General features: G+C 46.0%; 1 protein-coding gene across 1 annotated transcript; it reads left to right on the top strand.

The window, feature by feature from the left end:
- Window positions 1–17,627: 17,627 nt before the first annotated feature.
- GJA8 (gap junction protein alpha 8) lies at window positions 17,628–23,814 on the top strand (the record flags this gene model as incomplete). The annotated part of the gene is made up of 1 exon (XM_080915730.1): window positions 17,628–23,814. The coding sequence occupies exon 1, from the start codon at window positions 22,492–22,494 to the stop codon at window positions 23,812–23,814; it is 1,323 nt and encodes a 440-aa protein (XP_080771856.1). The 5' UTR covers window positions 17,628–22,491.
- Window positions 23,815–24,107: the final 293 nt, after the last annotated feature.

Genomic DNA, 24,107 nt, shown 5'->3' with positions numbered 1-24,107 from the left:
TCTTTGATTAACTCATTCTAAACACAATACTGTATGAGTATAGAGCCTTTCCTTTGTAACCTTTGCATAGAACACAAAATCTATCTTTTTCATCTCTTTCTACACCTGAACAAAAAAGGTATGATAATAAGGTCTTTCTAGGTTGCTGTGCAGCAAAAGATAAACCTTATAAGACCATGTTGAAGCAGTACCACACACATGCCTTAAAATAAGTTTTGCTTTGAGCTGTGTTGCACATCTTGTGTACCTATCAGGTCTCCTTCGGCCAAGTTTTGAGCATCTCCAACCAGTTGTGGGTTACCCTGGTGCTGTTTGTATTCTGATGTTAATTCTGCTTCCTCAAAAGGGACTGCCCCAACCAGGAGAGGATCATGTACTCAGGAGATTTCATGTGACCCTTCTCCCCATTTTAAATGGGTCAAATAAGGGCTACAGCCTGTGATTGGGCAGTGGAAGGGAAAGGTGGGACTGGATATTTTAGAGAGTGGGGGGAGAATAGGGAATGAGAGAGGAAGAAGGACAGAGGAGGAGGTGGTGGGAGCAGAACCGCATGGCTTGGAGAAGCCATAAGTAGCAAGGGGTCTCAGAGTTGGGGAATAGATTAGTACAGTGATAGCTCTGCCCAATCTCGGCATATAGCTTATAAATATATTAACTGAGTTACGTGGGTTTTTTATACAGGCTTATTGGGGTAAGAAATTACCACAACACAGGGTCAACCAGTTGTCCAAACAACAAATTCAGATTCATTTTAGTACAAAGTGAATTGAAAAACAAACTCTCTTGCTAAGCATGCATCATAGCTTTGAAGATCCTTTTGGATAACCCAGGCCACAATGCCACAGATCAGAAGGACTGGACTTCTTAGGTACTGACTATGTACCAGGACTGTTCTCATAGTCTTCCCATGTTGGCTATGTGTGATAGTCTGCACAAGTTGGCAGTGTGTGATAGTCTGTATATGTTGGCTATATAGTTCATGCAAGCACCTTAGGGTGCTGTTCTTTAACTACCTTCTTTAACTTATTTAATTCGTTAAAATATTTTACTACTTGTGTGTGAATGTATGTATGTGCACATGCAAATATAGGTGCCCATGGAGGTCATAAAAGGGTAACTTGGTTAATTTTTTTACTGCTGTGAAGAGACAGCATGGCCAAGGGCACTTTCATAAGAAAGGGTTTATTTGGAGCTTACAGTGTCAGAGAGTGAGTCCGTGACCATCATGATGGGAGCATGGAAGCAGGCACCTTGGCATGCCACCGCAGCAGTAGCTACAAGCTTACATCTTGGTCTTATAAGCATGAGACAGAGAGAACCAACCGGAAATTCTGTGGGCTTTTGAAACCTGTAAGCCCACTCCAGTGACACACCTTCTTCAACAATGCCACATCTCCTAATACTTCTCAAACCGTTTCACTAACTGGGAACCAAGTTTCCATATTCTCATTCAAACCATTATAGAGGGTGCTGGGCTCTTGGAGCTACCATATAAGCAGATGCTAGAACGGCATCATATTCACATGAGTGCTGGAATCTAAACTCCAGTCCTCGTGATAACACAACAAGTCTTCTTAACCACGGCTCTGTCTTCCCAGGTTTAAATGAGATGCTTCAGACTGAATCCCAAGCCACGTGCATGCTAAACACAGTCTTTACTACCAATCTCTCTCTCTCTCTCTCTCTCTCTCTCTCTCTCTCTCCAGACCCTGAACTATATATTTTATACAGAAAAAAACTAAGGCACATAAACCCCATCAGTCTTCCTGAGGTCTTATAGCAAGAATGGCAAAGTGCAGATGTAAAACATCTGGCTTAGGCATTATCCTCACTGCATTTTAAAAGTCTTTCTGGTGTCAGAGAGATGGCTCAGCAGTTGAGAGCACTTACTACTTTTGCAGAGGACTCGGGTTTGGCTCCCACAACCATCTCTAACTCCAGTTACAGGGGAATCTCTCTTCTGACCTCCACGGGCACCAGGGACACACATGGTGCACATATATGCAGGCAAAACACTCATACATAAAATAATTTTTAACTATAAATATTTGGGGGTGGGTGAGTGTGTTCACGTGCACTCACATACATATGAAGCACACGTGAGTGCAGGCATGTATGTGACACAGCACTCACATAGAAGTCAGAGGAAGACTACCTCTAGTATCAATCCTCAGCTTCCACATTGTTGGAGAAGGCTCTCTTGTTCAGTGCTGCCTACACCAGGTTAGCTCGCTTGCAAACTTCCAAAGCGTCTCTATGTCCAGCCATACGTGGGTTCTCCACCCTGGCAAAGTGAGCACTTTAGCCACTTAGCCATCTCCCCTAGCCCCTGCACTCACTATATGCTGGCAAAGTGGCTGTCCTCAAATTAAAGCCAGTCCACGGGCCAAGTTCTTTACATAGATTATTTCATTAAGTCCCCATAACAGTCATTCCCCACCTCAAAGGACAAAAGCCAAGAAGAATTAGCCAAATTCCCCATAGATAGAAAATGGATTCTGAGCCTGCTAACAGAGGATCCAGAAAATACTGAGGCATGTTGGTAAGACAAACACCAACTGCACTCTGGCTGTGTCTCCTCAGAAGACTTTTATCCGAAGGATATGAAAATATGTCTGCCGGGTCTAGAACTTGAAGTCTCTGTTGGTTCAAGCTATCCTATCAGATAGTGCCCAGGAAAGGGGCTTTGGAGGGCAGGCCCACCATAGACAGCTAGCAGCAGAGGAGACTTCCTCCCCACTGCCTCCCATAGCAGCAGGGGCTTCCTGCAGGCAGGTCTGTCTGATTTGCAGGCTTGTGGCTTAAATTCACACAATCTCAGGCGTGACTCTTAGAATAGATTCTGAATGACGTTAGCCCACACTCACTACATTTTCTTCTGCCTTATCACCCCAGTACAGGCAAGGGCACTGCAGAGATGAAATGTGAGCAGGTCTGGGAGGGGTAAAGGGGATGTAGCAGAGAATTCACATTTGGATTTAGTCATTTGGGACTTGAGACCAACAGATAATGGGACAAAAATTCCAGTTATATGGGGAGCTTTGGAGGAAGAGGAGGAGGAGGAAGAGGAGTATGAGGAAGAGGAGGAGGAGGGAGAGGAAGATGAGGATGACAAATACAACCACCAACAACAACCACCATCCCTGTGGGTCACCTAACCCCACCAGTCTAGTGAGAAGGACATTAGAAGACTAGAAGAATTGTGGCCACCGAATAAAAAGTTGCCACCCCCACACCCAGCCCCCACCCCATCTTCCTGCCTGCCATTCCCTGTCCCCTCAGCTCCACGCCCATTATTCTGGTGTGATTTAAAGAGTTCACCTGACACTCTCAGGCTCGAAAGCCAGAACAGCATCACCCCCTGGTGGCCCAGGCTCACCGCTGTGACAGTCTGGCTCTTAGCTGGATTACCCAGGCAGGAGGTAAGAGCAAGCTGAAATGATTTCCTTAGAATTTCTCTGGCTGTCAAATGGCTTCTGTAAATGGCACCACCTCACTCCCGATACCTTTTCAGCCAGTTTCACCCACAGATAAGATATATAACTACCTACAAGGCGCCAATGTGACTTGTTAGAGTTTTTAAAGATATACATACATACACACACACACACACATATATATATATATATATATATTATGTTATGTATGTGAGTGCTTTGCCTTCATGTGTTGCACTGGGTGTATACTAGGGGCTTATGGAGGCCTGAAAAGCAAACTCCCCTGCAATTGGAGTTCCAGATGGCTGTAACCATGTGGGGCTGGGAACCCACCCCAGGTCCTCTGTAAGAGCAGCCAATGCCCTTAAGACCTGACCTCTCTCCAGACCACTGCAATGCGTTTCGATAACAGATTGCCCCTAGTGAGGGCAGGTTTTTTGTTTGTTTGTTAGTTTGATGATTGTAAATCATTTGATGTAAATCAGTTGATTGGGGCTGAAGAGGAAAAGAAAACTCTTGTCTTTGTTCCCATTTGGGGCAATTCTGCCAAGTTGAAGCAGGTTGGTTTTTATTCATTTTAAACCCAAATAAATAAATAAATAAATAAACCTCTTAAATCAGACCCCATTATATGTGCACCTCTAATGAATAATTAATTTGGCAGAAGAAGAAAAGACCAGAAAAAAAATCACAGCCAAACACCGGGTGGATAGATAGATAGGGAGTTAACTGTGCTGACCAAGTAAAGTCCAGGTTTTCTCAAGAGCCAAGATAGGTGAACAAAGCCCTCGTGGTCAAGTCAGGGCTGTCCCCACGGAGCTCCCATTTGCTTTCCCTGTGTTTATGCAGGCAAATCATCATAGTCATTGTGTCTGAACTCCTAAAGCCTCCCCAGTAAGTTCTCCCTCCCCATAGTTGCTCCCCTGCCTCTGTTAAGAGAAAGAAAGAAGCAGGTGGATCCAGGAGGATTGTGTGGGCACAGACATAGCCCCAGCATCTGAGGGCAGGGCCTGAAGTCTAGACCTATCCTGGCCACAGGCAGGGAGTGAGCCGGGCAAAAGGGAGCTAGGAGCCAGCCCGTTTCCATAGATACCAATTTCACTTGCATTTTATGACAGCTGTACCAGGCTGCCTGGAGAGGCATTGTTTAGATGCCTGGGGGGACTGGCTTGGAAGGGAAATGCAGTAAGAGTGATTTCATGTAAAACCCTGTGCTTTTTCTCCCTTTATCTCAGGCCAAGAGCACCCTTGATCTCTGGTGGCCCCCAGGCAGGGGGGGGGGGGGGGAAGCATCCCTGGCAGAGGGCATCCTTGGTAGGACCATTGCCCTTAGATATGTGAGCAGCTAGATGTCAACCTCAGACACCATGAAGGTCAGCCAAAATGACCCTTAGAAGCAAGCCACTTTCGGGACCACTCTGAGCCCAGTGTGAGTCTTAGAGTGGGGCTTGGAGTGAAGAATCTCACCCTGGTCTTCTGCAGGGTCTAAAAGAAAACCTGGGGAAACTTCCCCTGTGCTCCAGTTCAAGCCAGTGACTCCTCAGAACCTGCAATGTCATCTCTTGTTTTTCCATCTCGTCTCCTGAGTCTCACCCACCCAGAAGGCCTGTCTCTCTGCTTACCACTCAGCTACCCACCACGTACATCACCAGGTTCTCTCCTTTGCCAGGGCTTCATAAAATAGGTTGAGCAAGATGCATCTCCTGTGCTCGGTGATCTCATACACGAGTGGGAGAGACGAACTATTGAGAACAAGAGAACTGTAGGGTCAGAGGAGGCTTTCTGGAGAAACTAAAGCTTACATGAGGCCTCAAGAGTCAGAATTCAATGTAGAGGAATTGCTCAGGCAGAGGCCTGAAGTCGGGTGATGGGAATCGGGACCCCAGCAGGATCATAGGTGCTGAGAATGGAGTACAAGGAAATCAATGGCTAGAGGTGGGTTGGAGTAACAGAGGACACCCCTGCCACACCCTGCTACAGACTCAAGCTTCCTCCTCCTCCTCTTCATCCACATCCCTCTCATCATCATCATCTCCTCCTCATCCACATCCTCATCATCATCATCCCTCTCCTCCTCATCCACATCCTCATCATCATCATCCCTCTCCTCCTCATCCACATGCTCCTCCTCATCATACCTCTTCTCCTCCTCCTCCTCCTCCTCCTCCTCCTCCTTCCTGGTGCCTCCCAACAGGTTCATAAGTGATTTATTGAAAGCAATCCACAGAGAAGTCTGAGTACAGGAAGGACACAGCCAGGTTTGTGTTTCCGAAAGACTGTCTTGATTTCCAGGCACAACTTTCACTCATCCCCTAGCACAGTCTACTTAGCCTGAGACAAGTTTCAACCACAATAAAGATTACATCAAAAAGTAAAAACTCTACAGAAAATATCAGAGCGCTTTCCTGGCATGTATGAGACCCTGGGTTGATCCCCAATACCACACAAGAGAAAACACAAACAAACAAACAACGTAGGAAAAAGGAAAGTTCTTTGGAACATCCACAGAAACTGTTAAAACTTCGTCCAGAGACTTGACTTCAGTATTCTTTATCCTCTGGCTGTGTTGATGGCGCCATCTAGTGGTAGAACTGTATGTGGCTCGACCTCAAGCTTGCTCCTGAAGAATTATCTAAAAGCTTGTATTATCTTATTAAATCTCCCCCAAACAACTCAATGATGGAATGTGTTACTATTATTGCCATATGAAAGGCCAGGATACCAAGGAATAGCAAATTTACTTGGAGTCTTCTGGGGCTTAGGAACTGCCGCCTTTCATGATTGGCTAAGTAAATTGAACTACAGGCAATTAAGTTTTCCTGCCTCCATTTCCATCTGAAATCTCTCTCTCTCTCTCTCTCTCTCTCTCTCTCTCTCTCTCTCTCTCTCTCTCTCTCTCTCTCTCTCTCTCTCTCTCTCTCTCTCTCTCTCTCTCTCCTTTTAATTCAAGGCATCTGTCCCAGACTGCAGTGCAGCTATAGGCCAGGCTTGACTATAATTGTAGAAAGAATAATTGCAGCCAGAATATACAAGGTGTGGGCATCCATGAGTCTCCAGTCAGAGGTTAAGCAGGTTTTATTTCTATAAAAGATGAGGCTGCTTTTTGCATAACAAAACCTTTCCTAGGGTCAGAGGTGGATGTTGGGATTATAGTCTGAAAGTTACAAGTTGTGTGACCACAGTGGTCACACCTGTGGCTATTGTATTAGGTCCTGATTGCTGCTAAAGGGAATCATCATAAATTTAGTAACTCAAAACATTGGCTATTGTTACCTCCCAACTGTTCAAGTTATGAGTCTGAAGTAAAACTCTCGCTGAGATAACAAAGCACCTCAGCCTTTGCTCCCATCTGAAGACTGGGGGCAGCTTCTGGGAGTTGCTCACACCCTCTGAGCTTAGCCTGCCTTCAGAAATGCCAGTCACCAATCTGAGTGCCTCCCTCTGTATTCTCCTGATTCCCTCACCCTGTTTTGTCTCCCCCTTTCCATCTAAGAACCTCTGAAATTATGCTAGGTTTGTCTGTCCTCTAAGAATAACATCATGGAACTCCGGAGATGGCCCAGCAGGAAAAATGCCTGCCCCAGAATACCCAAGTTCAGATTCCCCACCACCCACATGCAGCTGGGTGCAGTATCGCGTGTCTGTAACCCTGGAGCTCGTGGTGAACACCAAGTTCAGTGAGATTGTCTCCAAAGGGTGAAAGGGAAGAACAACAATAGAATATATCTAATGTTGACTTCTAACCTCCGTGTATGCATATATGTGTTGTAGTACATATTCTTTGAAATGGAATGATTTGTCTCTATCGGCCTTGCGGTCTCACTCCGTGTGCCCGCTTCTAGTACAGAGTCGCACACACAGAGTCGCACACATGGATTCTGTCGCCCGGTCTGAGCCACCCCCATGGTCTCACCTCCGCACGACTCACTTCCCTGGCGGTTCACTCCACCTGCCTCTGCCTCCATCCCAGGGTGTTTCTTCACCCCAAATCTCAACACAAACACAACTCTAAGGCCTGATAGCTTTTCATACAGGTCTATATATTCAATTCTCAATCCACAAACCTTCTACACAACAAGATTTTATCAAATAGACAAAGATACAAACTGCCCTTCTATATAAGATATTAGACCTATAAATTCCTTAAATGTTCATAGTTACTTAATGCTAATAAAGCCCACCTGGATCCAATTCATTCTTCTCAACCTCCATCTTGGAACTCCTCTAGGCCCTCTCCCCTCCTCTGACCTCTGACCTCTCCACCTCATTTACCCTGCCAATCACTGGCTCTCGCTTATTTTACTAATTAAAATGGGAAGGTTTGGATGAAGTCCTGAGTATATAATTAGGCATCACTTCTTGGGGAAGTGGAATTAGCAATAAAATACGAATGGTTTTAGGACAATCTACACATATGTATGTATAAAGTCTCATGTATACATACACTTCAGAGAGAGAAATAGAGAAGAAGAAGATGATGAAGATGATGATGATGACCAGGGTTGAACTAGGTCAATAGCTTAATTAGTAAAGCATTTGCTTTGCAAGCATAAGAACCTGGGTTTGATCCCCAAGCACATGGAAGTGTGTGCTTGTAACCCCAGTACAGTACTAGGAAGACAGGGACAGGAGGATCCTAAGACATGTTGACCTGACTTAATCAGAAACCCCTAGGCCAAGTGATATACTCCAGCTCTATAAACAAACATGACAATGGCTTCTGAGGGATAACACCCACAGCTGACCTAACATCTTCACAAGTGTGCACACCTGAATACATTCCCTTTGTGCACGTGCAGACCTGCACGCATGTGCACACTCATAAATGCACAGCAGAATACTATCCTCATATCAAAGTCAGCTGGTTAGCAGAATATGCAGCCACATACTCACAGGTTCCAGGAGTTAGAGTCTTTGGGGTTCACCTTTCTGCCACCTGGGTACACAGACACAGAAATGGAGCACATGCAAAGAGAGCCAACTCAAGTCACAAAGGCAGTGCACTTCTATAATCCAAGCATTTGGGAGATGGAGGCAAGCGGAGGAGGGATTTGAGGTCATCCTCAACCACATAGTGAGTTTACAACTGACAGGGGGGGTAGGGAGAAGGTAAGCCAAGTGTGATGTCATATGCCTTTAATTCCAGCTCTGGGGAGGTAGGGGCAGTTGGAATTCTGTGAGGCCAGCCTAGCCTACATAGCCAGTTTCAGGCCAGATACACAGAGACCCTATCTAAAAAGAAAAAGATGGCCAGATGCTTAGATGAGCAGCAGGAAGCACGGTGTTGCTCCTAGATGAGAAGCTACAGCCCCAGTGGCCATCTTAGAGATACCCAGACAGGTGATTTTAAAATGAGAAGAGGGAAGGGAAGAATCTTCCAAAGCTCCATCTTTGTAGGAAGGGTAGAAAATGTCTTCAAAAAATAAAAGAGTAATTGTCTTAGTCAGGGTTTCTATTCCTGCTCAAAACATCATGACCAAGAAGCAAGTTGGGGAGGAAAGGGTTTATTCAGCTTACACTTCCACATTGCTGTTCATCACCAAAGGAAATCAGGACTGGAACTCAAGCAGGTCAGGAAGCAGGAGCTGATGCAGAGGCCATGGAGGGATGTTACTTACTGGTTTGCTTCCCCTGGCTTGCTCAGCTTTTTTTAATTATAGAACCCAGGTCTACCAGCCCGGGGATGGCACCACCCACAATGGGCTGAGCCAGGGATGGCTCCACCCACAATGGGCTGGGCCCTCCCCCTTGATCACTGGTTGAGAAAATACCTTACTGCTGGTTCTCATGAGGCTCCTTTCTCTGGGATAACTCCAGCTTGTGTCAAGGTGACACAAAACCAGCCAGTACTGTTCTGTTCCTTCTGTGTGTCTGTGCATCTGTATGTATGTCTCTGTCTCTGTCTCTCTCTGTCTCTCTCTTTGTCTCGCTCTGTCTCTGTCTATCGATCTCTCTTTCTCAGAAACAAAATACAACTAAAATTTCTAGAGTCAGAAAGAGACAAGTCAAAGTACCTATAGCAAGCATCAGGCACAGGACCCCCAAGTTCAGTGTTCCAATTAGCAAGTAGGAAGAAGCCAGTGCACAGGGCAATGACGATGGCACTCACTCTGTTGCCAAGTGAGCTGAGATGCTAGATGAAAAAGATAGAAGCCTGGAATATAAGAGGAGAGGGACTGGCAGGGGTGGGTGGGTTCTAAAGCATTCTGGTTTTTAAGATCAGGCTGAAATGTCGAAAAAGGAGCTTCCCTGACAAACCTCCTAACTCGGCTTCCTGAATTTTAATGGCATTCAGAGGCCTTTCTATGCCAGGCACAAAGTCAAGAAACCATAAATTTTTAAAAGATAGATTTGATTTGATAAAAATATAAATTCTCTGCACAGCAAAACACACTAAAAGCAAAGTTACAAGATGAGTGATCAGTTGGAAGTTTTACAACACTGGCAAAGAGGAAAAGAAGTCGCAGCCCATAAAAAAAGCTTGTAAATCAAAGAGGAAAAACAAACACCAGAGGCACACTCACTAGGAAGCGATGAGCAGACAGTTCCAAGGAAAAGAGATACAAACAGCCAACAAACTTTTCAGAAGTAAACTTTACTTCTCAAGTAATGGGGGGGGGGGATGCGAATCTACAGGTCCCTTCCTGCCCACCAGAAAGCGGAGAAGACAATGGGTGGAAATCAGAACTTCGCCTCAGGGCCCTCAGAAACTATGCTATCTTGGAGTGTGTCTCAAGAGCTGTTGGACTCTGCAAATTTTCAGTTCTGTCTCTTCCGTTAATTCTGCCTCAAGAAGTTTCCCTCCATTTGTCCAAAATAGATTCACACACACACAAACTCCTAAAAAATGTTATTATTTTAAAAGTTTGTATCAGTAAAGAAAAATATGGGTGTGCAAAGTCGAGTGGCCTGCAGTACTTAGAAAATGTTCATAGTGATGTTGGTTTTTCAGAACAAAGGGGGAGAAGAGAAAAGGAGAGAAGGTGGAAGAAGAAGGAGGAGAAGAAGGAGAAAGAGGAAGAGAAAGAAGAAGGAATCCAATCCTAAAAGGCCTTCGGAACAGTTGACTATGTTCCTAAGTCAGGCCGTGCTCTGGAATATTATTTTGGGCATTGGCCAAATGAGGTTAATTTATATGTACTGCAAAGACTAACAGGACATAAGGAGAAATAGCAAACGATACTGTCCTGTGCAACACGATGGTCTCATTTGTATTTGCATGAACAGCACAAAAAGTGGCCTGGGGTGCACACCACCTTGGGCAGTCACTGTAATGTTAGCTTTTAAAGACAAGTCCCTCGCCATTGAACAATTTCGCCTCTGTGTTGGATTTTTCTCCCATGTACATATTTGTACCTTATGCTTGTCCATTTGAAATTAAGGATGTGCAAAGTGAAATTGCCTCAAGTATTTAGAAAATGTCCTCGGTGATGCTGGTGTTTCCAAAGAACAAAATTACAGCTCTTCAAGTGTTAACCAACAATCACAGAGACTGAAGAGCCCTGACACCAGGAAAGGTCAGAGCCAAAGCCTGTAATTAAAGGAGACAACAGGAACATCCCAGAACAAACACAGGCTTTGGAGTCAAGCATCTCTGAAACAGCCCTGGTCCTGCCCTTTGTTCCTGTGTCTGGGACTTAGCCTTACTGGGTCTTGACAGAGTGGAAAGAGACACCCTTGGTCTCAATGTGTACATATCCTGTTCCCAGTCCTCTCTGAGAAAGGAGTAAGTGTACGTGGTCAGTCCATGGTAAGTATAGGCCACACTAATGCAGCTATCTGGGAAACTGCAGAGAAATCTTTGAAAGGACTGTTCCCCATTTGGAATGGAAGCAGAAAAAGAAAGGAAAAGAAAAGAGAAGAAAACTAGTACAGGAAAAGAAAGAGAAAAAGACCCCTAGGCCTTATCTTGGCAGTAGAGTGCTCAGAAATGCAGCAGGCACGGAGAGGGCTGGATAAAACCGAGATCAGACGCTCTGGGTCCTGGATGAACCCAGAAGTTCATCTACGACCAGCAGAGAATCCAGCATTTTACATGCTTTAGAGTCTCACAAAGGGTTTGTCCTGAGCCTGAATGTTTCCATCCTGTATTTCTGATTCCCTGGGTCTAAGGTTTATCCTGGGGGATTATTTCAAGTGACCCCTCAGGTGCAGTACTGGCGACCACACATTAAAACCCGTAGGAATGCGGCTTCTTTCTTTACCCTCTGTCTGAGAACCTGATTCTCTCTGCATCCTCCCCCACCCAGGCACCAAGATTCTGAGACAGGCTCTGCTCTGCATGTAACCAGAGGCCGTTTACTGTAACCTGAGTCAACTCTGTCCAAGGCAGTGGTGTGATGGCTGAGAGAGCCCAAGACTTGAGTCTGGGATAAAGCTGAGAGCCAGACCCAGCTCTGGCCTGGGTCCTGCCTGTGTTACATGCTCAGCACAAGGACAGGAAGTGTGTCCCCCCCTTCTGCCTAAGCAGATTGCGAAAGATAACTTTGTTAGCGGAAGGCTGGGCCGAGGGGCCGTGCTCTATAGAATTGGCAAGTTCCACTCTCATGCATGAACTGTTCCGTTCAATAGAGGGCCCCGCCTTGCCCTGACAACTGTCTGCGCTGGAAATCCTCTCTAGAGTGAACGTGCCCCCTACTCCCCCTGAGTCCCTCAGGGCACACAAGCCCTTGAACTTCAGCCAAATGGTCTGATAAAGAAGACTCTGACTTATGACCAAATACGCCGGGGAGAAAGAACACAGAGGGTACAGCTCGAAGCCTGCCCCCCCTCCAGACAGCAGAACCTAGAGAAAGCAAAAATTGATTCCCACAGCGCTGAAGCAAAGAACCCTTGCTCTCCCTCCAGAGGTACCCTAACCACCCCGACCTTCATCTTAACAACTGTAATGGTAGCCGTTTCATTTCTCAAGTGATGCTTGGCCAGCACTGGGCTCAGTTTTATACAATTTTATCTAATCACTGAGACTGTGGCCAGCCCTGTTCCCTCGGAGTTAAGAGAAAGTCTGTTCTTTAAGGTCAGGCAGCTGGCTGGTACTGAGCTGAGACCGCTCACCCCAGATCTTGGCCCCCCACTAGTTTTCCACAGAATGGCAAGCAGGTCCAGGGTTGAGCACATACAGCTTCGTTTTGGTTTTGTTGCTGTTGTTTTCTTTTTCTTTTTTCTTTTTACCTTTCCTGCTGCCATGCCTCCTCGAACAACAGATGTGATGTGTGTGCAAGGCCTCTTCGCACAGTTCATGTAATACGTAGGCATCACACCAGGGACCATGCCTCGTCCATTTCTGCATCTTCAGCAAAATGGCTGCTTAAGAAAATCTGTGGTAGAAAGAAAGGGGCCTACCCCTTGTTGAACATGATGTGGTGGTATCTCATTTCTTTATGGTAATGAGGTTTGGAACATAAGCCAGCAAGCAACTATGCATAGATTTTTTTTAAAAAAACAGAAAATTTAACAAAATGTACACTTCTCAACATTTTTCCTTTGCCACTCTGCCTCTGGCCCTCTAAGCTCTTCATGTGTTAGGGCCTTCGGGCTAAATTGCCCAAGTCCTCCTGGACCCAAATCACCATGTCAACTACATCTTTCTGAGCACCACCCTCCCCTACCAGCCCTCCCAGGCTCACTTAGCCTCATGGGTGGGTCTTCAACGAACATGTGCATGATTGTCCAAACACTGCTCACTAAGACACAAAGAAATTTTCTGGGAATCTATCCATTTTGCATACAGCCCTGTGTGGTGTTTCTCAGGGCTTCACACCCCTTGCACACAGTGGAAGCTGGGAGATTATCTGTCTTCTATTCCCAGCCTCCAAAGGGACAGACTGAGAGCAGAGTCCTCAGGGTCCTTACACCTTTCTGCTACCTGCTTCTGCCAACAGAGCTTTGCTATCGCAGTGACTTGGGTTGAAGTTTAGATGATTTCTGATGTTTCAAGATTCAGAGATCACACATTCTCATACATTTAATCCCAGTACTCAGCATGCAGAAGTCTTCGGATGGGTCCCTGTGAGTTAGAAGACTTCTGGTCTTCCTAGTGACCTGCTCCCAGCTAGCTAAGGCTAAACAGTGATGCTCTGCCTCAAAAGAGAAGAAAACACACACACACAAAGCAATTCAACCTCCCCGAGAAGACTTTTCACTTCCCACTGAAAGAACCAAGAGACCAATGCTGATTCCTGGTAGGAACAGACCCCTCCTTTCTCGGGAAGTCTAGGGTGAGCCTTACTCCCCAGCTTCCAAACGTGTCTCTGGAAGCACAAGACTGGGCACTGATGCTTTCAAGGGATTTTTAGATGCAAATAGAACTGAGGACAAAAATTCACTATCCAGGAGTGGTGGTACCCAGAGTCATAGTACACGGGGACACTGAGACAAAAGGATCTAAGGTTCCAGACCAGCCTGGGCTGCATAGCAAGCAAGGCCTCTTCTCAAAAGCAAAGGAACAGAAAAAAAATCTACTATTTGGGCCTTGTTAGTAGAGTGTTCTATGTTGACCAAGCAAATAAGCAAAGAAGGTGCTAAACTAGAAGCTGACCCGTGACTTTAAGTATGGAGTATGAAGCAGTAGAATTCTTATAAATTCAAAGCCAACATGGGCAATGTAATGGGTTCTGCACAACCTGGGCTACAGGAGAGACCTGTCTTAAAGAAAATGAAGGGACAGGGACGGAACAGAAAGGGAAAGGGAAGGGAGGGAAAGGGAGGGGAGGGAGGAACTTTAGAGAGAAAGTAGGAGGGAAGAGGGAAAAGAAGAGGGAAGGAGAGGAAGGGGAGGGAGGTACAACCCAAACATAGACGGAGATCAGAGCTGTTTGTTACTCTGTCTGTACCCAAACACACACTCCACAAATGTTCTCTCACAAGATGGCACTTGATACCACCCACCATAGCCAAGGTTATATGGTCACCCCTGGGTGGGGGAAATCCTCCTTCTCACCTCATTGAGATCGAGCAGTCTTGACAACTGCTTGTCCATGGAAGGATTTCCAGGAAAGGCACTGCCCAAGTGCGCGCAGAACTTGAAACTTGAGTGTTCAGAAGAAATCAGAAGTGTAAATTAAAGAAGGTCGTGGGTTACTGAGCATCGTCATGAAAGTGGACCTCGTGACTCACACGGGTTGATATCAATCTCCTTCACACCACTACCATTAAAATGAAATGTGTCCATGGCCACAGAAAACACAAGGAACCGCAGATGTGGAAGGGAGGCTGAAAGCAAGCGCTTGGCTTTTAGGACACCCACTTTACCCTTAATTTTGTTTAATTGAGTAAACGTGTGTCATTATTTCCTCAAAGATTCCAAATACCAACCTTTTTTGCTCCATTATTTCCATGAGTAAATTTATGAAATAAAATATCCCAAATTTTGATAGCAAACGATGGTGTGTGCCTGTGATACCAGCCGCTTGGGAGGCTGAGGCCGGAGAACTGCACGTTTGAGGCCAACCTGGACAATCAGGGTTAAACTATGTCTCAAAGCAAAACCAGAACAAAATCAAGAAAATCAAATGAAACAAAAGACAACAACCACATAGTGGGACAGATGAGTGGTTAAGAGCACACGCTGCTCTTGCAGAGGATTCAGAATCTACTCCCAGCACCCATGCCAGGCAGGTCACAGCCACCCGTAACTCCAGCTCCAGGGACTCCTACGCCCTCTTCTGGACTCCATGAGCCCCTAACACTCACACATAAGCATACCTACACACGCACATGCATCACTAAAAAGAAAATACATTGTTTTAAATCTTTCATTGGGAAAACATGGTCAAAACAGCTACTTGTACAGCTGTGTAATAGCGGAAAAGGTGGAAAAGGTGTGGATCTCAGACAACGCATGTGTGTGCCCTCCTAGGTGGCCGCCCAATGTCATTCTTTATGGGGCCACAGGGATACTCCATCCAAGAGCCTCTTGATGATTGAAACACCACGGCATCATTTACAGAAAGTGCATAACCCTGCACAATGGCTCTACTCAACTGCAGCTCCTCAGACACTTGTCACTGCGAGAAATGATACAAGATTGACAAGTAACACCCAAGCCTGTTAGAGCCCAAAGCTTACTTTTTTATTTATTGAGTTTGTTTTGAGACAATTATACACATGTACACAACACATACTGACCACTCTCACCCCTACCTCCCCACCATCTTTTCCCACGCCCTCCCTCCCCACAAATCTCTCCCTCCTATTTGCGACTATTCCTTTTGTTTTGTGATCTTCTGAGATGAGACCGGGATGTCCATGTCACCATGGGTTTGAGGCACCTGTTGGAACCTGGTGGGTTCCGTAGCTACTCCTTCTTGACTGACAGGTGATGGGGACAATCTTGTGATAGCCCAGTATAGGCAGCTACAGTTGCTGGGAGATTAGTAATGACAGCAGTTGTACTGAGTCTGAAGAATGGCCATTTATAGCCCTTTACTGTCTCTTCTGGTTCAAATACTTCTGGCCCTCTCTTTTTCAGTGTTCCTTGAGCCTTAGAAGGGGTGGTATATTTGTCTTGTTTAGGCTGGGCCAACAACTGTTTCTTGTTCTCAGCATCTTGGGAAGCCAAGGGTCTCTACATTCGCCAATGTTGTTTACAGGGAGAGGCTTCTCTAGATCAGCTTTTGTCTATGGGTAGATGCCTAGAAATTTAGAAGGCAGTTTCTGCTTTGTCGATTTACTTAAAAATCAGTAATGAGTTCCCCCCTAGACCTTAACCTCAGTTTAGCTGGGCTTAAAGTACCAAGAGTGGATTGTTCCCCACCAACACAACACTCCAATCAGAAGGCATTTGTTATCCCCAACACAGTGAACCACTGTTGTACAGGTGAGGGCAGGCCTGGTTTGCCCAGCAGGTTGAACTTTTGTTTCATAGGATTCAGAGATGGACAAGATCAACCCGGTCTTTCTCCTACAGCATCCTGCTTAGCACTCCCCTGTGCTTTGACTGATAGCCAACATGGAAGGAATTCTAGCTCGGTGCATACCTGCTCTCTCCTTATCTTACAACCAATGGTGTTTTCTGTGGTGTGAGTGTAGGCTCTAGTTCTGGTGGGCTGCCAAGAGCAATAGCAATGTGTTGTTTTGGGGGGTGTCTTCTGGAGTCTCCTTGACCCTGGGGCTGAGAACTACATTCAGCACCCCACTGTTTCTAGGACCAGAGTCATCAGGGAGGCTGCATACTAAAGGTGTTGAGTCATAAGATCAAACTCCAATGGAGGATGAAATGTTTCTTTGAAGGGAACCCATCACTCTCATTCGGTCTGACTTGAAGCACAAGGTCACACACAGGTCATATCTTACTCTCCCCACATCACCAAGAGTCTCCAAGATGGTGGTTTTAAGGCCTGGGAAATATCTCTACACACCTGTCCTCTGCAAGAAGCCGAAGATTTCCTGTCACAGAGGACCCGTCTGTAGCTGAGAGAAATGTTTAGAGCCTGCAGATGTCCTAGCTAAGCTTTCCCACATCAGCTTTCCCCCCAGCCTCCCCCTGGCGCCCAGCACAGCTCTCCCATTCTCTCTCTCCCATTGTTTTCCAAACATCCCTCCCTTCATAAAAGCTGTCTGGCTGGGAGCTTAAAATATTGCTGGACAGTAAAACCTCCCCATCAGGACCGATCCGGTCATATCTGCTCAGTCGTGCAGCACATCAGGGGCGGGGTGGAGAAGTGGGAGGTGGGCTTTTAGGTGGCAAAGGAAAGACACCAAAGTTGCCATTCTACTGCTGAGCACCAAGAGAGAAAGACAGCACCAGTTTCTCCGCGGGACATACTCCGAACGGCAAGTTTTCCTTGGGCGACCTTAGACTATAACCTTCCTTCACAGCTTTTCAAACCTGATCCGGGCCATACACAGCTCCCCCACTAGAAACATAGCTTCCTCTGAGACAAGTTGTCACCAAGGTCTGTTGTCGGGCTGAGATGGATGCATGTCAAGCTCAACCTTGAAAACCCTCTCCGAGTTCATCTAAGAGTTTGCAGAGTTTGGAAGGGAGGAAAGTGCTAGAATACTTGGGCAAGAAACAGAGTTGTTCAAACTGCAGCTCTTAACTTCTTCGGGTCTTTCTGTTTTCAGAAGGAATGACCGCACCTCTAGGAATCCAGGGGGACAGAAATGAGCATCTGAGCTGCCAGGTTTATTTTTGTTTTGTTTTATTTGTTTTTTTTTCCCCACTCACAACTCTGAGGTGGGAGGAAAGGTCGGAATTGTCGAGTTGTTGAGTGCCGTGGTGGAAGGGAAGCCACATGTTCAGGGTTTCCGATGTTAAAGCAGTTTATGGAGCACAGGATTGGATCTCTGCTCTCCCTGGGGCAGGTTTGGTTGTCTGTTGGCAAGAGCTGCTGCCTAGTGGCTCTGTGTACAAGGCTGGAACACACACACTCCCCGTTACCAGCCAGAGCCAGCGGGTGAGCCACTGATGCTTCGAGAAACCTGTAAGCATGGCTGTTTATGTGGTTCTGAGCCTCTTCAAACCCAGAACAAGGCCACACTGCCCTAGAAATTCCCTTGCAGTTTGGAGTAGGGAAGACTAAGGCTCAGATCTGAGCTAGGACACTTTAGGAGACTCCTGGAACCTCTCTCTCTGCCTGTCCCTTCCTGGCCATGGTGTACATAGTTCTCCATTCTCTGAGTCTCAAACTGTAGATCTGTCCATTTTAGCTCAAGGCAAAATTTCGTCAGCCTGTGACAAAAATACAATGATGGGGACAAGGAGCCAGGTGAGTTTCTCGCCAAGTTAAACGTGTTCGGTTTCAAGACTTGGCTGTGTTCTCTTTAAGTTTTGAGGTCTTAAAGATGTATCTTCCTCCCTTAATCATTGAGGGTGAAATCCAACTACAGACATTATTTAGTGATCTAAAATGGGTCTTTTTTTTTTTTTTTTAAATAAGGAGTTGGCAGCTGTGTGCGGTTTTTTTGTTTTAGTTTTGTCGTGTGTGTGTGTGTGTGTGTGTGTGTGTGTGTGTGTGTGTGTGTGTGTGTGTACGAGCACTTGTGGTGTTTAGGACTCTGAACTCTCAAAATGAGAGCCACTCACTGGGCTCATGGCTTGTCATGAGGACTGAGGGGAGACACAGCGGTGTGTATCACTGTTAGGAAAGCTGTGGTCACTCCACTTAAGTTGTTGCTTCAAATGTCTCCTCTACCCACAATTCCTGAGTAGGAAGTTTCCAGGTGTATATTGAGGTCCCAGGGCTGATGCTTGACAATAAACATCAGTTCATTTCCGTCTGTACTAAACTGGTTCTCTCCATTTTTCACAAGCAAAGTACAGCAGAGAGGACAGCAGAAGTGAATGTTCTTTGGCTTAGCTTTCTCCATGCTCCAGCTTGCTCCCGTGACTTCCTGGTTATGACCATAGATGGGGATGTAACTCGGCCATACAGCCCTTGCCTAGCATGTTTAGTTCAGTCTTTACTAATGAAGGGGGAAAAAAGACAATTCAGACACATAAAACTTTAAGGAGGAGGGGTGGTGGCTGAAGAGATGGTTCAGTGGTAAGAACCCTTGCTGCTCTCCCAGAGGACCTGGCTTTAGTTCCCAGCACACACTTGGGAGCTCACAATCTTGTGTAGATTCAGTCCCAAAGGATTGGATGACTGCTTCTGAACTCTGCAGACATTGGTGGTGCACAGCCGTACACGCAGACAAAACACCTCTACATGAGTGAATCTTTTTCCCCTTTTCAAATAATTTCCTTAAATTTAAAAGGAGAAAGGCAGCAGGAGAGCTCAGCAGGTCTGGCAAAGGATCCTGCCACCAAGCCTGTGACCTGAGTAAGACCCAGAAACCCCCATGGTCAAAGAGAACTCAACTCTGTCCCAAACCCACACCTGATCCTATTGCTCTCTTGCTGAAAACTCCTTTTTCTTTCCCAGTATTGACTATTCTGAATGTTCCTAATTTTGTTGGATATTTTCTCTAACAAATGTTCATATAAATTATCAATTTATTGAGATTAATTACCTGGGTAATTATACTATCCAACTTACTGGATTGTTGTCTTTACAGAGTTTTTTCTATATTGGTGACTGTGAAAAAATTAGGGTTTTTGCTAGGCCTACACATTATCACCTAAGAGCATTTATGACATGTAAACAAATGCCTGGATAGTATAATTTACTTAATGATGACACTGTTTTATGACTTATGTGCCTCTCTATCAAGAGTTGGCTACTGTACTAATCAAGCAGATTAAGAGGAATGGTTAAGCGTCAAGCAAATCCCACATGTAAAATTTAAATGTGTTTCTCTTTTGGATATTCTCCTGGTATAATTCTTTTAACATCTAAGCTTGTTCATTAGTGTTTTATTAAAACATTTTTCAACTATCTGGGAAAAAAACTCACTCCCGAAAGTTCTCTGACCTCTACACATGCACACGTATACACTAAATAAGTCTAAAGCATATTTTAATAACCTCACACTTCCCCCCAGCATCTCTAAATCCTCTCTTCTTGACAACAGGTGTGGCCTGTTTCACTGCCGTGCTAGTAGAAAGATTTTGTCCTAACTTACAGTCGCCTGTAACTTGGCACAAAACTCTTAGTAGACATGAGAAAAAAAAGTCAAAGCCCAAAAGCAATCCTAATGCGGTGGTTTGGGTTATAAAGGTAATGCTTTGCTCTGGCTCTCATGTAGAAATGACTGACGTGGCTGTCAGTAAGGTCCTGGGCCATGACTGTGTATCATGACACTGTGTGTTAAGAGTCACTGGTCTACATGTTTATATTCAGGGTGTTTTCCAAAATAAGTACCAAATGGCCCGGGTGCCGGAAGGGTTGGGTTTGCCTTGGTTTTTTATTCAAGATCGTTGTTTTGGGTCATATTACCTTTTTCTTTTCTTTTTTCTCCCTCCTGGTTTGCATATCTTTGCAAGTTCTCTTTTTTATTCTAAATTTTATGAACTTGATTATTTTTTATGTGTTCTTACTTTCACTAGGTAGGAAGAGTCCTGGGGGCTCCCTGAATTTTGGTGATAATTGTCTCAGGAGCTGAGAGGTTTAGATCTTAAAATCATTTCTCTTGGCCCTACCGCCAGGCATCTATGGAGGTCCCACACTATGGTGTGCTTTGATCTACACTGTGATGGCTTACAGAAGATAAAGCCAAAGGTGACCCCAGAACGTCCTATTCTAAGATAGTTAGATTAAATACAGGGTACTAGTACACTATCAAATTAGAATGTACTAAAACTATTTGATAAGGAATGGACCTCCCTGCATCTGTCTCATGTGTGGGGTTGATGCTTAGATTGACCACCCAATTGTGATAGTTTCCATTTATTTCCGGACAGTGGCCAGAAGAAACCTAGAGCAGGGCTCTTCAACATGAGCTGTACATTTTGTTTTTTGGTAGCTGTAAGGGCAGGCATGAGATTTCCACAGCCCCAGAGATAGTCATCCCAGAGGGACAATTGATCTAAAGTGATGTGGGAGGTTTTGCTTTCATAGTCCTGAATAAGTGGCCCAGTTTGTATCCTCAGTCACCTCAGTCCTCTTCTTGCCAGCCCTTGCTATGCTAGAGACATTGAACAGTAATATGTTTAACAGTATTTTTCCTACAGAACAAATTTCTAACTGTATTTAAACAACCACCTGTAACAAACCCCGCAGCCTAATCATTCTGTGAACCACGGAACGTGTCCTAGCGGGCTTCCTGTAATGCAATCCCCTCCTAAAGCACTTGCTCTGCTCTTGGGATTTAAAGGGGTAATAATAAAAATATACTGCCCTCTATTTGTAAAACTATTAAGAGGGGTTTCCAGCTCTCAACCTCAGGAAAAGAAAGCATAAATTAGGACTGCAAAAGTCAGAGAAACGGGTAGCCTACATCGAAGACAGTATTTCTTAATGGTTTGAGAATCCAGCCTTTGGGATCAGGTACGGAATTGCTAGTGTTTAGCTGTCTGATCTTACACCATCTGTTTAGCCTCAAAAGCTCCCTGTTTTCTCATACATTGGAAACAAGCAAACAAACATGTCTGTGTGTGCAGGAATCATCAACGTCGTGGTGTATGCAACAGGCACATCCCTACTATCAAATAGCTAAAGGTCTAACCGAACTAAGATAAATGAAATAATTCAACATCAAAGGACCCCAAAGAAGGAGCTAGAGAAAGGACTGAAGGAGCTGAAAGGGACTGCAACCCCATGGGTAGAACAAAATTATCAACTAACCAAACCCACCACAGCTCCCAGGGACTAAAATACCAACCAATGAGTTCTCATGGAAAGACCCATGGGCCCAGGTGCATATGCAGCAGAGGATGGCATTATCTGACATCAATGGGAGGAGAGGCCTTTGGTCCAGCGAAGGCTCATTTCCCCAGTGTAGGGGAATGTCAATGTGCTGAGTTGGGAGAAGGTGGTTGGGAGGGAGCACCTTCATGGAGGTAATGGGAGGGGGTGGGGAGGGAATTGGGAGAAACAGATAACATCTGAAATGTAAATGCAGAGAATATCCAAAAAAAGAAAAGAAATTAAGGGAACAAAAGGCCTGTCCATAACGGGTGTCCAATAAATGCTCTTTCTCTTTCTTTCTATTCTTTCCATGATGTGATCATTATATAGCCCGAAACAGCCAAAAGCAAGGCAGCTATTTACAGTTTCATGCAAAGAAGAATGTTGCTGGGAGCCAGGTAGCCATAGTATAGGGGATTGCCTTTAGCAGTACGATTCATGAGTCTTCCATCAACGTATGGTCTCGATTTAAAGTCCTGTTACCGTGGCTTTCTGTTTCAGGTCCACAGAGAATCTCAGTAAATTCTAGGAGGTTTGCAGATACTGATTCATGGATCCTTTCAAACGACTTGTGGAGTGAATGAGAACCGATGTCTTTAGTAAACCCTACGTTATAGATTAGTATTGAGCGTACTCCAAGATCCCCTTTAACTCTTTGGACCAGTCGGCACAGGCGAGGCACTCGACAGAGACTGTTGGGTGATATGGTTGTGCCATCCGTTTGGAAGGGAAGTCACTGCAAGAGCTAGGAAAGAGATCGTCTCAGAGTTGTTGCACTGTGGCCAAACAGGTTTTGCCTTCTGCTTCCTAGGTGGTGAGCAATGGGCGACTGGAGTTTCCTCGGAAACATCTTGGAAGAGGTGAATGAGCACTCCACCGTCATTGGCAGAGTTTGGCTCACGGTGCTTTTCATCTTCCGCATCCTCATCCTTGGCACAGCAGCTGAGTTTGTGTGGGGCGATGAGCAATCTGATTTTGTCTGCAACACCCAGCAGCCAGGCTGTGAGAACGTCTGCTACGATGAGGCCTTTCCCATCTCGCACATCCGCCTCTGGGTCCTTCAGATCATCTTTGTCTCCACTCCGTCGCTGATGTATGTGGGGCACGCGGTACACCACGTTCGCATGGAGGAGAAGCGAAAGGACCGTGAAGCTGAGGAGCTTTGTCAGCAGTCCCGCAGCAACGGGGGTGAGAGGGTACCAATCGCCCCAGACCAGGCCAGCATCAGGAAGAGCAGCAGCAGTAGCAAAGGCACCAAGAAGTTCCGGCTGGAAGGCACACTGCTAAGGACCTATGTCTGCCACATCATCTTCAAGACCCTCTTTGAGGTTGGCTTCATCGTGGGCCATTACTTCCTGTATGGTTTCCGCATCCTGCCCCTCTATCGCTGCAGCCGGTGGCCCTGCCCCAATGTGGTGGACTGCTTTGTGTCCCGGCCTACTGAGAAAACCATCTTCATCCTCTTCATGTTGTCCGTTGCTTTTGTGTCCCTCTTCCTCAACATCATGGAGATGAGCCACCTGGGCATGAAGGGAATCCGGTCTGCCTTCAAGAGGCCCGTAGAACAACCACTAGGAGAGATTGCTGAGAAGTCCCTCCACTCCATTGCCGTTTCCTCCATCCAGAAGGCCAAGGGTTACCAGCTCCTAGAAGAAGAGAAGATTGTATCTCACTATTTCCCTTTGACCGAGGTTGGGATGGTGGAGACCAGCCCCCTTTCGGCCAAGCCTTTTAGTCAGTTTGAGGAGAAGATCGGCACAGGACCCCTGGCAGATATGTCACGGGGTTACCAAGAAACCCTGCCTTCTTACGCTCAGGTGGGGGCCCAGGAAGTGGAGCGGGAAGAGCAGCCTGTAGAGGAGGCGGTGGAACCAGAAGTGGGAGAGAAGAAACAAGAAGCAGAGAAGGTGGCCCCAGAAGGGCAGGAGACAGTTGCAGTGCCAGACGGGGAGAAAGTAGAGAGCCCTGGGGTGGGGAAGGACAATGAGAAAGAAGAGCTGCAGGCTGAAAAGGTAACCAAGCAAGGGCTGTCTGCAGAGAAGGCGCCCTCCCTCTGCCCGGAGCTGACAACCGATGACAATCGGCCCTTGAGCAGGCTGAGCAAAGCCAGTAGCAGGGCCAGGTCAGATGATCTCACCATATGACATAGTGCAGAGGAAAAATACCCCACCTCCAGCTAGTACAGACCAAGATAAACCCAGCTGGTGCCAATATGCTTTTGAGTCTTCTGTGTCCCTTGGGTCACCCCCACCCCTGGTTGGATAGATGCTGTTCTAGAACAATGCACACTGTACTTTGTTACTGCCTTTCCTGCCTGTATGGGCTGTCAAGGTAAACCCACTGTCCTAGTGAAGTTCTTAACCCCGTATGCCTGCCTGCTCTTCTATGCCAACAGCTGCTGGGAAGGTGGCGGGAGGGGACTTTGCTTTCCTCCTCC

This window comes from Micromys minutus, assembly GCF_963924665.1.
Source record: "Micromys minutus genome assembly, chromosome: 4".
NCBI lineage: Eukaryota > Metazoa > Chordata > Mammalia > Rodentia > Muridae > Micromys > Micromys minutus.
This window is presented reverse-complemented; position numbering and strand designations above follow the sequence as displayed.